This window comes from Palaemon carinicauda, chromosome 30 (genome assembly GCF_036898095.1).
Source record: "Palaemon carinicauda isolate YSFRI2023 chromosome 30, ASM3689809v2, whole genome shotgun sequence".
Lineage (NCBI taxonomy): Eukaryota > Metazoa > Arthropoda > Malacostraca > Decapoda > Palaemonidae > Palaemon > Palaemon carinicauda.
In genome coordinates this window covers 50603703-50615903 of record NC_090754.1, presented here as the reverse complement: position 1 = coordinate 50615903, position 12201 = coordinate 50603703, and the positions used below count along the sequence as shown (strand labels likewise).

Here is a 12201-nt window from a genome sequence, read left to right as displayed (position 1 = left end):
TATACATTAAATGAATTGAATAACTTTTTAGGATGCTATTTTTGTTATAAAATACTGTAACCTAATCTACATTCCTTACCAAACTTTTCACAGAGGCAACATTGCCTGAGATGTTGCTAGGGCAAAACTGTTTACAATAGATTAACAGGTCAAATTGAGTTTTAAAATTTGTACCTTCAAATCCATCTTGTTATAGTGAACCAACATTTTGCAATGTATTTTCTGATTTTTTTTTTTTCAACTGGCTTCACATTCAAATTCTAAGATTCACCTTCACCAAACAAGTATAAGGTGATTTAGAGGGGTTAAATATCTTCAAACTTAATTTCCAAACTACTTCTTAAAAATGTTATTTTTATTAGTAAAATAAATTTTTGAATATACTTACCCGATAATCATGTAGCTGTCAACTCCGTTGCCCGACAGAATTCTATGGAGGGATACGCCAGCTATCACAATACTAGAAGGGGGTGTACTTACCAGCGCCACCTGTGGCCAGGTACTATAGTACTTCTTGTTGACACCTCCTCAATTTTTCCTCGGTCCACTGGTTCTCTAAGGGGAGGAAGGGAGGGTCAATTAAATCATGATTATCGGGTAAGTATATTCAAAAATTTATTTTACTAATAAAAATAACATTTTTCAATATTAAACTTACCCGATAATCATGTACAGTAGCTGATTCACACCCAGGGGGGTGGGTGAAAACCAGTGTACAAGATTAAAGGATAGCTAAGTATCCCATATTTCATATAACAGTTATCTCAAATAACAATGAAATAATAAGTACCTGGTAAGGAAGTCGAATTGAACCGTTACTCTGCCTCTTTTTTTAAGTTCGTCTTCCTTACTGAGCGCAGCGTTCCTCTTGGAGGCTGAATCAACTCAAAGGTGCTAAAGTATATAGGGCTGCAACCCCTACTAAAGGACCTCTACACAACCTCTAACCCAGGCGCTTCTCCAGAATGAATTGACCACCCGCCAATTCAAAAGGATGCGGAAGGCTTCTTAGCCTACCGTAACAACCATAAAAACAACAATAAAAGCATTCAAGAGAAAGGTTAAAAAAGGTTATGGGATTAAGGGAATGTAGTGGCTGAGCCCTCACCTACTACTGCACTCGCTGCTACGAATGGTCCCAGGGTGTAGCAGTTCTCGTAAAGAGACTGGACATCTTTAAGATAAAATGATGCAAACACTGACTTGCTCCTCCAATAGGTTGCATCCATTATGCTCTGCAGAGAACGGTTTTTATTAAAGGCCATCGAAGTAGCTACGGCTCTTACTTCGTGGGTCCTTACCTTCAGCAACGCAAGGTCTTCCTCCTTTAAGTGAGAATGGGCTTCTCTAATCAAAAGCCTTATATAATACGAAACCCCGTTCTTGGACATGGGCCTCGAAGGTTTCTTGATGGCACACCATAAGGCTTCTGACTGTCCTCGAATAGGTTTAGACCTATTAAGATAATACTTGAGAGCTCTGACAGGGCAAAGAACTCTCTCTAGTTCGTTACCTACCATGTTGGAGAGGCTAGGTATTTCAAACGATCTAGGCCAAGGACGTGAAGGAAGTTCGTTCTTAGCTAAGAATCCGAGCTGAAAAGAACATGTTGCAGATTCGGTCGTGAAACCAATGTTCTTGCTGAAGGCATGAACCTCACTGACTCTCTTAGCTGTTGCAAGGCAGACGAGAAAAAGAGTCTTGAGGGTAAGGTCCTTGAAGGAAGCTGACTGGAGAGGTTCGAACCTAGGTGACATAAGGAACCTTAAGACTACGTCTAGGTTCCAGCCTGGAGTGGATAGACGACGCTCTTTAGAAGTCTCAAAAGACTTAAGGATGTCTTGAAGGTCCTTGTTGGAAGAAAGGTCCAAACCTCTGTGGCGGAGAACTGAAGCCAACATACTCCTGTACCCTTTAATCGTAGGGGCTGAAAGGGATCTCTCATTCCTAAGATGTAATAGGAAGTCAGCTATTTGGGTCACAGAGGTATTGGTAGAGGATACTGCATTGGCTCTACACCAGCTCCGGAAGACTTCCCACTTAGATTGGTAGACTCTACGAGTGGAAACCCTTCTTGCTCTGGCAATCGCGCTGGCTGCCTCCTTCGAAAAGCCTCTAGCTCTAGCGAATCTTTCGACAGTCTGAAGGCAGTCAGCCGAAGAGCGTGGAGGTTTGGGTGCAACCTGTCTACGTGAGGTTGACGTAGAAGGTCCACTCTTAGAGGTAGAGTCCTGGGGTCGTCGACTAGCCATTGAAGTACCTCTGTGAACCATTCTCTTGCAGGCCAAAGGGGAGCAACCAGCGTCAGCCGTGTCCCTTCGTGCGAGATGAACTTCTGAAGGACTTTGTTTATTATCTTGAACGGTGGAAATGCGTAAAGGTCGAGATGGGACCAGTTCAGCAGAAAAGCATCCACATGAACTGCTGCAGGGTCTGGAACTGGGGAACAGTACAGCGGAAGTCTCTTGGTCATGGAGGTGGCAAACAGATCTATGGTAGGTTGACCCCACAAGGTCCAAAGTCTGTTGCACACACTCTTGTGGAGGGTCCATTCCGTGGGAATGACCTGATTCCTTCTGCTTAGGCGATCTGCTGAGACGTTCATGTTGCCCTGAATGAACCTCGTGACTAAAGTGAGGTTTTGACTTCTTGACCAAATGAGGAGGTCCCTTGCGATCTCGTATAGGCTCCTCGAATGGGTCCCTCCTTGCTTGGAGATGTAAGCCAAGGCTGTGGTGTTGTCTGAGTTCACCTTCACCACCTTGCCTAGCAGGAGGGACTTGAAGTTCAGCAGGGCTAAATGAACTGCTAGTAGCTCCTTGCAGTTGATGTGGAGCGTTCCCTGTTCCTCGTTCCACGTTCCCGAGCATTCCCGTCCGTTCAAGGTCGCACCCCAGCCCGAGTCCGATGCATCTGAGAAGAGATGAAGATTGGGGGTCTGAATAGCCAACGATAGGCCCTCCCTGAGAAGGAGATTGGTCTTCCACCACAAGAGAGTGGTCTTCATCTCTTTGGTGACTGGGATAGAGACTGCTTCGAGAGTCAAACCCTTGTCCCAATGAGCTGCAAGATGGAATTGAAGAGGGCGGAGGTGGAGTCTCCCTAGCTCGACGAACAGGGCCAGCGATGAAAGGGTCCCTGTGAGACTCATCCACTGTCTCACCGAGCAACTGCTCCTCTTCAGCATGCTCATGATGCAATCTAGGGCTTGGCTTATCCTTGGGGCCGATGGAAAAGCCCGAAAATCCTGACTCCGAATCTCCATTCCCAGGTACACAATGGATTGGGAGGGAATGAGCTGAGACTTTTCTATGTTGACAAACAGACCCAGTTCTCTGATTAAGTCCAAAGTCCAGTTGAGACTCTCCAGACAGCGACGACTCGTGGAGGCTCTCAACAGCCAGTCGTCTAAGTAAAGGGAGGCTCTGATGTCCGATAAGTGGAGGAATTTTGCTATATTCCTCATCAGATGCGTAAACACCATAGGAGCTGTGCTTAGGCCAAAACACAGGGCTTGGAATTGGTAGACAACCTTTCCAAAAACGAATCTCAGGAAAGGTTGGGAGTCTGGATGAATAGGAACGTGAAAGTAGGCATCTTTCAGGTCCAACGAGACCATCCAGTCCTCCTGCCTGACCGCTGCTAGGACCGACTTCGTCGTCTCCATCGTGAACGTCTGCTTGGTGACATACGCATTGAGCGCGCTGACGTCCAGCACCGGTCTCCAACCTCCTGTCTTCTTGGCCACCAGAAAGAGACGGTTGTAGAAGCCCGGGGATTGATGGTCCCGGACTATAACCACTGCCTTCTTCTGTACAAGGAGCGACACCTCCTGGTGCAACGCTAGCCTCTTGTCCTCTTCTTTGTAGTTGGGAGAGAGGTTGATGGGAGATGTGGTCAGAGGGGGTTTGCGGCAGAATGGTATCCTGTAACCCTCCCTCAGCCAACTGACAGACTGGGCGTCTGCACCTCTCTTTTCCCAGGCTTGCCAGAAGATCTTGAGTCTGGCTCCTACTGCTGTCTGGAGATGCGGAGAGTCAGTTTTTTCCTTTAGAAGCCTTGGAACTTTTCCTAGACTTGCTCCTGGAAGAGTCTGGACGGGAGCTTCCTCGGCTGGGGGCTCTACCACGAAAGGGCGGTATGAACCTCGTAGCAGGAGTATCAGCCACTGGGGTGCGATAAGTCCTGGGGACTGAGGTAGCAACCTTAGTCTTACGAGCCGAGGAGGCCACAAGATCATGTGTGTCCTTTTGTATCAGGGCAGAAGACAAGTCCTTAACAAGCTCTTCGGGGAAGAGGAACTTCGAGAGCGGAGCGAAAAGGAGTTGAGACCTTTGACAAGGTGTGATGCTGGAGGAAAGGAAAGTACATAGCTGTTCCCTTTTCTTAAGAACCCCTGACACAAACATCGAAGCAAGCTCGCCAGATCCATCTCTAATGGCCTTATCCATGCAGGACATTAATAGCATGGCAGAATCCTTGTCCGCAGGGGAGGTCTTCTTGCTGAGGGCCCCCAGGCACCAGTCTAGGAAGTTGAACATCTCAAATGCTCTAAAAACACCCTTCAGGAAGTGATCAAGGTCTGAGAAGGTCCAGCAAACCTTAGAGCGCCTCATTGCTGTTCTACGAGGCGAGTCTACCAGACTTGAGAAGTCAGCCTGGGCAGAGGCAGGTACTCCCAAGCCTGGTTCCTCTCCTGTGGCATACCAAACGCCCGCTTTAGAAGTGAGCTTAGTCGGAGGAAACATGAACGAAGTCTTTCCAAGGTGTTGCTTAGTCTGCAACCACTCCCCTAAGATCCTTAACGCTCTCTTAGAGGACCTTGCTAGGACTAGCTTAGTATAAGTAGACTTAGCTGGCTGCATGCCCAGCGAAAACTCAGATGGCGGAGAGCGGGGGATAGCAGAGACAAAGTGGTCTGGGTATACCTCCCTAAACAGAGCCAAGACCTTACGAAAGTCAATAGAAGGTGGAGAAGACTTGGATTCATCCACGTCTGATGAGGGATCCAGGTGTGCCGCCTCATCATCAGACGCCTCATCACCAGAGTGTAGCGAAGAGATCGGTAAGGTATGCTGAACAGCAGAGTCAGCACGAGCTGGAACAACAATATTTGTGGTTTCCTCTTCAAGACTCTGTTGAGGGAACACCTGAGGCTCAGACTGCAAAGGCTGATCAAAAGAAGTAGCAGAAGGTAGGCGCATGGGTGGAGGAGGCTGACTCCTAGCATGAGTGTCTGAACTCAAGGGTTGCGCTTGCTGAGTGGTTGGCGGATGCGCAGTAGCAAGTTCCTGAGGAACGAGTTGAGGTCCCTGAGGTGTGAGCTGTGAGCGATGAGGTAGTGGCTGCGCAGAACACAGTAATTGTCTCGCGAGTTGAGGTTCCTGAGGCGCAAGGCTAAGGTGTTGAGCTTGCCTTGAGGAGGGTTGAGCTCGCTGCAGCGAGAGCTGAGGAGACTGACTCATGGATGGGAGAGGTTGTTGTACCTCAAGAGAGTGTTGCCTCACTGGTGGAACTGCAAGTGGAAGCGGAGGAAGTAAGGAATAAGCTTCCTGTTCCCATTGCTGAGGTTGCCTTAAGGAAGGCGGAGGGAGCTGCACACCACTGGCAACAGTAAACTCAGAACGTGGTAAGGTATCCTGAGGAGCCTCAACATCGTACGCCTGGCAGGCAGTACTGCGGTCAGGCGGAGCGATCGCAGGAGGAGGTGTAACCTTCTCAGCCTGACACTCACGCATCAAGACCGCAAGTTGTGACTGCATGGACTGCAGTAGAGTCAACTTGGGGTCGGCAGACACTAAGGTCTGCTGAGGTAAAGCCTTAACAGCAGAGATCTGTTGTGGCAGAACCTTACTCCTCTTAGGCGGAGTGCATTCAACTGATGACTGCGGCGAGTCAGAGCTGATCCAATGACTGCAGCCCGGTTGAGTTCTTGAGGTCTGGACTCTGCGTTTGAGTGGTCTTGAGACCTGAGTCCAGCGTTTCTTCCCTGACAATTGATCAGCAGACGAGTAAAAGACGGGCTCAATCGTCTGCAGGTGGGAGTGACGGTCTCTGGAAGACACGCCCGCAACCACCGAGGATACTTCTGTGCGCCGATCAAGGCCTGCCGAACCCTTTTGCCCTTCGACATTGCTTCTCCCCTGGGCTTGGGAGCTTGCAAGAGGTCCCGGACTGGGAGGACGACTGGCACGCACAGAAGTATCCTCACGCACCACACTGACACTGACACTAGCACTTGGCACTGCACTGACACTAGCACTCGTCACAGCACTGGCACTAATTCCACCCACTGCACTCTTGACCTTAAGTTCCTTGACTTCGGCCATAAGAGACTTATGATCACTAACCACTGACTCTACTTTGTCACCTAAGGCCTGAATGGCACGCAAAACAACAGACATATCAGGCTGAGGGCAAATAGTAGGTTCGGGGGTAGCCACTACAGGGGTAGGAAAAGGTAGGGGATCATGAGGTGAGGAAAAAAGTGAAGAGTGAGAAGAACTCCTCCTAACTCTCTCTCTCTCTAACTTGGTTGAATACTTAAGAAGACGGACAAAATCAAGTTCCGAAAGTCCGGCGCATTCCTCACATCGATCTTCTAACTGACAGGGTCTTTCCCTACAGTCAGAACAAGCGGTGTGAGGATCTACCGAGGCCTTCGGAATACGCCTATTACAAGACCTACATCGTCTATGGGTGGGGGCTTGTGAAATGTCAGACATCTTGAATCCAAAGAGTTAGCCAAGTGGGGTTTCAAAATCAAGCAAAAGATCGTTAACCGTTTAATCAGGACTAAATAATAGCTATCTAAGCTAATATAGAAGTTTTCCAGTAAAGCGACAGCCGAAATCTGAGAGAATACTTCACCAAAAGCCGTGAAAATACTCGAAGATCATAAGCGTATCCCAGAACGTCTTGCCGGAAGCACGACAGAGGAAAAATTGAGGAGGTGTCAACAAGAAGTACTATAGTACCTGGCCACAGGTGGCGCTGGTAAGTACACCCCCTTCTAGTATTGTGATAGCTGGCGTATCCCTCCATAGAATTCTGTCGGGCAACGGAGTTGACAGCTACATGATTATCGGGTAAGTTTAATATTGAAAAATACTGTAGTGAAAAATTTCTGGAAGAGCATAAGAATGTCACCAAAGGACATGTCAACTAAAAATAGTTGTAAACAGTAATTTAAATTTCAATTACAGTAATTTGTGCTACTTGGGGGTACACTTGGGCACACTATTCTATCTTGTTTCTCTTACTCTTGTTATTTTTAAGTTTTTATCCTCTTGTTATTTTCAAATTTTTATAATCTATATATGAAAGATTTATTTTAATTTCATTAATGTTCTTTAACTATTCTTGTAGTTTTTCCTCATTTCCTTTCCTCACTGGGCTATTTTCCCTGTTGGAGCCCTTGGGCTTATATCGTGCTGCTTTTCCTACTAGGGTTGAATCTTAGCTAGTAATAATAACAATAATAATATTAATAAAAATAATGATAAAATGTTACAAATGTTATTCACTGCAGGTATTTAAGCCACTGAGCAACAATATGTCAAAAATTGTGTGCCATCTCATAAGAACAAAACACTGTACGCACCAGAGGGATACACCCTAACCTAACTTAGGATGGTATGCCCTCACTTGGCCAAGGGAACTGTATTCACCTTTCCCTTACTATCTTTTTTTTTCTTATGAAAATAAAAAAATTAATGATTCCAAAAAATGTGCTTGAAAACTACCTCATCTCCACATAACCATAGATTTTCAAGAATAACAACTGTTGTTACATAATGCTTTTTACATAATGTAAGATGAATGTTTTGATTTACATAGCAGGTGCAACTACATAAATACTACAAACATCTAACATTTGTTGTTCACAAGACCACTCTGTTATAGGTCACTTTGAGTAGGTTGGGCGGGGGGCAGAACCTCCATTTATGAATAAGGTCTGTGACTTGGATTAGGTTAGGTAGGAACATGAGGTTTAAATGTTTCCTAGTACCAAAGCAACACGTCAAGATTTTGGTGTATAATCCCTACGTGGCAATTTATAGCTATGATTTAGTATTTTAAGACACAATACTGTTTATTCCAAAGTTTATGCTCTAAAACTTTCCCTGCACGCAGTTACTAAAATGTTGGCTGTGCGAAACCATAATACCCAAGGTCAGTTTGGGTAGATGTTCCAGGCTCAGTTTGGGAACATGAGATTTTGTTTTACACTGGTGCTGATAATAGAGCTACTATTTACACAGATTTTAGCCTAGTCTGTATGTCTTTGATATGCCTTGGTTGGTCTAGCCAGCCTGTAGACTAATTACCCTAATACGGTAGCGTAATTTTTCCTATAAGAAAAAGTAGTTGGAATACTAGAATACATTGCCATGTAATAAACTACAATGAAACCCCTAATACTGATGTTCAATGTGTTAACATTACGAGAATTGTTACATGTTAACCGTCCGTAAATTTAAAAAAAAAACCAAGATATTAAGGTTTATAAGAAGAGACTGAAGACTTTCTTGTGTTCTATGAGATTCAATTACCTGGATTTGACAAATGACGCAGAATACACTGCTTGATACTTTAAATGCCTCCAAATGGGGGTGTCTGTAGTTTTTGGGGACAGGACGATATCTTTCTTATTACTAGCCAAATTGTTTTTCATTATGGGGAAGATGTTCTTTACAATGATCCAATATACCATAATATGATGTTATTTTATCATTTTGAATGATATCATAATTTACCTTTACCACGGCAATATTTTCAAAGTTCAGCACAGTCCAAACGCAAGTCACGGGTAGCTCCTGCTTAGTTTCCAACTTTCCCGATAGATAGAGCCTGTGTCATCCGAGTCTAAGAAACGTTCGGTTTTACAATTTAATACTGTCCCATCAATCTACATATTAGGCTTCCGTTAAGTTTGCAGTTTTTAGGGACATGTCATTTATAGTGAGATTTGATACTTCTAGGATAATTATCATGAAATGTTAGGTTAGGGAAAGGTCGTTACAATGCGTCGTCGGCTGAAGCCACGGCCAACTTACTCGATCGTAAAATTTCCTGCAAGCATTGTTTTCTACCTGACTATAACAACACCCGTTTGGCAGCGCTCGGTTCACCTATCAGCTGGTGGCGCAAGCTTGAACAGTTATCGATGTTCGGACTTATGTTTTCGCTAATTCCAACAATCTTCATTTTTAACCTCTTGTTAAGATTGTTATTTGTTTTATATACAACCAAAGGTTAGGTTAGCCAACATCTAGTTAAGATATTTCGGTAGATAAAGCCAGTGTCAAACAAAGCAACCGAACTATCCCTTTCGTTGGCCGCGTGATTTCAAGTTTTCAATCCCCCCCCCCACATGACCCGAGATTGACCTGGAGTTGACCCTTTCCAACTCTAACCACAGTAATGGATAGTCGTGTTTCGTACAGTTTCTCTTTGAGCGATGTTGCTGAGTTTATCACTCATATTGATCAAACTGATTCGATTAAGACTAAGGTATATACACCTACGTGATTTTACTTGAGTTGCAATGAATTTTTTCATTGTTTATTTCGAGAAGGGCTTTTAGGTGATTTTAGGGGTCCATGTGAGAAGTGTAAAATTGGTGAAGGTGCAAGAACCCAAGGATTTTGGGTTTAGTGACATCGAATATTAAGGTACGCCTGAGTAACTTTTTTATTATGACAATGTGTTTGTAATTTTGGGTGCTGCCCATACCTTTTTTTTGTGTAGGAGAGAGACTTACGAAGGGGGTCCGGGGGCTTGCCCCCGGGTAGGGGTAGTGACCTGGGAACTACTAGGTTCGGTTAGGTTGGGTTTGTATATTAGCGACAGTGGTTGGGGGATCGCAGGGAGGCGTTAGCCCCCCCAGTTAGGTCACGAGGAAGGTAAGGACATGGCTTGTAGGCCAGATTAGGAGGGGAATTTTGGGTTAGTTGTCCATTTTTCTCGCACATTTCCGACATCCATGACCAGTGGTCCTAGTATGTAGATTGTTGGGACAAGCATTTACAAAACTAGTTAATTTAATATTATTTCATTCCGTGACCATTCCCGTGAAAAATAGCTGATTTCGGACTTTTTTTACTCGATTTTCGGCCGGTCAAAGGGCTGTCCCCATAAACTACATAAAGGCTCCTAAGAATGTATACAACAAACAGAGAGCTTTTAGGTCTCTTAAAATAAAATAAGTAAACAAGAAAATAGCATCCTAAGTCAGTTTAAGAACGATAGTGGGGGGGATGTGTGACTGACGAGTAAGGACTCTGCCCTACCATAGGTTAGGTTAGGTAGCGGGGAAAGAAAGTTTGATGTTTTATAAAGACACACATGTAAATATTAGGGTGTATGTATGATAGCGGCCACCTGTTTGTATTATTATGTCTAACTTTGATCACGGCACTGTAAAGGGGGTCGTAATGGGGCGTTAGGCCCCCCCCCATTAGGCAAGTAGGTAAGGACACGGCTTGTAGGTTAGGCTTGGGGTGGGGGTTGAGGTAAGTTGATGTGCATTTTTAATCGATTTAAAGTTACGGTTGGGGAAACCTCCTTTACCTATAGGCCTGCCTACCATACTTAACATCATGTTACACGGGCTGGAGCTATTTTCAACACATGACAGTCAGTCAGTCACCCATATATAAGCAAGTACAATGCCAGTATACTTACACCTTCTGCCTCCAACTCTGGACTTTGTTCCTATAGCAAGCAATTTCGAATCGCTTTCCTCCCTTCTTCATCCTAACGATGGCCACATTAGTCAAACGTATTTGATTGGTGGGAGTATTTATACGTGAACCTCCACTCCTACTCATTTTGATTAATGATGGATAATCACTATACTATTTAAACAGTCACGTGAGAATAAATATCCGTCTCGAAGTTCTTGAATCTTCCTGACCTGTGAAATGACAAATGTTATCACGTACGACGTGACTTTTATTTATTAAAAGCACGTTGTTATGGTGCCACCGATCGCAACGATTCCTGTTCTGTCGTGCTTTTAGTTTTTTGGTATTTTTTACCATTATTATTATAAATCGTCTTCTTGTACGTTATTTTAAACGTTTATTTTAATATTCAATATTCTTGCTCTATAATTTTTAACTTTATTATACTTTTTATCAATATAATATGTTAATAGATTAATGTTTACGGTGGAAGTATATTCGTAAAGGAATGTGTGTGACTTGTTATAACGTGTAAAAGCACTGTTATTTATTTTTATTATAATTGCATTCATGACAATTAATTATCCGTCATATATTAGTTAGACTCTAATGTTATCAAACATTTCATAGTGTCTCAATAAGGGACACCATATGATGCAATAAGTAATGTTGGCCTCAAGTTTCATTGGCACCATAGCAACAGCTTTGATTTGGGTGCGCTCTCTCTCTCTCTCTCTCTCTCTCTCTCTCTCTCTCTCTCTCTCTCTCTCTCTCTCTCTCTCTCTCTCTCTCTCTCAAGATATACCAGAATATATAAAATGCTTTGAGGCATTTATCAGAAAGAATGTCTAATAAACCTCAATTAAAGAAATAAAGAAAACCATTGAGAAAACTTTTAGTCAGAATGCTAATTTTCAATGGCACTTTTTCCATTCGCAGCAAAAATGTTCTTCGATTTATTATTATTATTATTATTATTATTATTATTATTATTATTATTATTATTATTACTGGCTAAGCTACAACCCTAGTTGGAAAAGCAGAATGCTGTAAGCCCAAAGGCTCCAACAGGGAAAAATAGCCCAGTGAGGAAGGGAAATAAGGATTTTAATAGACTAAAAGAGAAGTAATGAACAATATGAAAAATTTCAAGAATAGTAACAACATTAATATAGATCTCTCATATATAAACTATTAAAAAAGATAAAAACAAGAAAGGAAATATGGAAAAATGTGCCAGAGTGTACCCTCAAGCAAGAGAACTCTGCCCAAAGACAGTGAAAGGCCATGGTACAGAGGCTATGGCACTACCCAAGACTAGAGAACAATAGTTTGATTTTTGAGTGTCCTCACAGAAGAGCTGCTTACCATAGCTAAAGAGTCTCTTCTACCCTTACCAAAAATAAAAGTAGCCACTGAACAATTATTGTGCAGTAGTTAATCTCTTGAGTGAAATATTGTTTGGAAGTCTTAGTGTTGTCAAGTATACTGTGTATGAGGGCAGAGAAGA

At 43.5% G+C, this 12201-nt stretch overlaps 1 protein-coding gene across 1 annotated transcript in view; it reads right to left on the bottom strand.

Moving 5' to 3' along the window:
• Positions 1-10979, bottom strand: part of LOC137623098 (ribosome maturation protein SBDS-like) — a 28087-nt gene extending 17108 nt beyond the window's left edge. Inside the window, exon 1 of the mRNA XM_068353757.1 lies at positions 10690-10979. Within this exon, the coding sequence (XP_068209858.1) occupies positions 10690-10835 (146 nt within the window). The 5' untranslated portion in view covers positions 10836-10979. The remainder of the gene's footprint in view (positions 1-10689) is intronic.
• Between the last annotated feature and the right edge of the window lie 1222 nt (positions 10980-12201).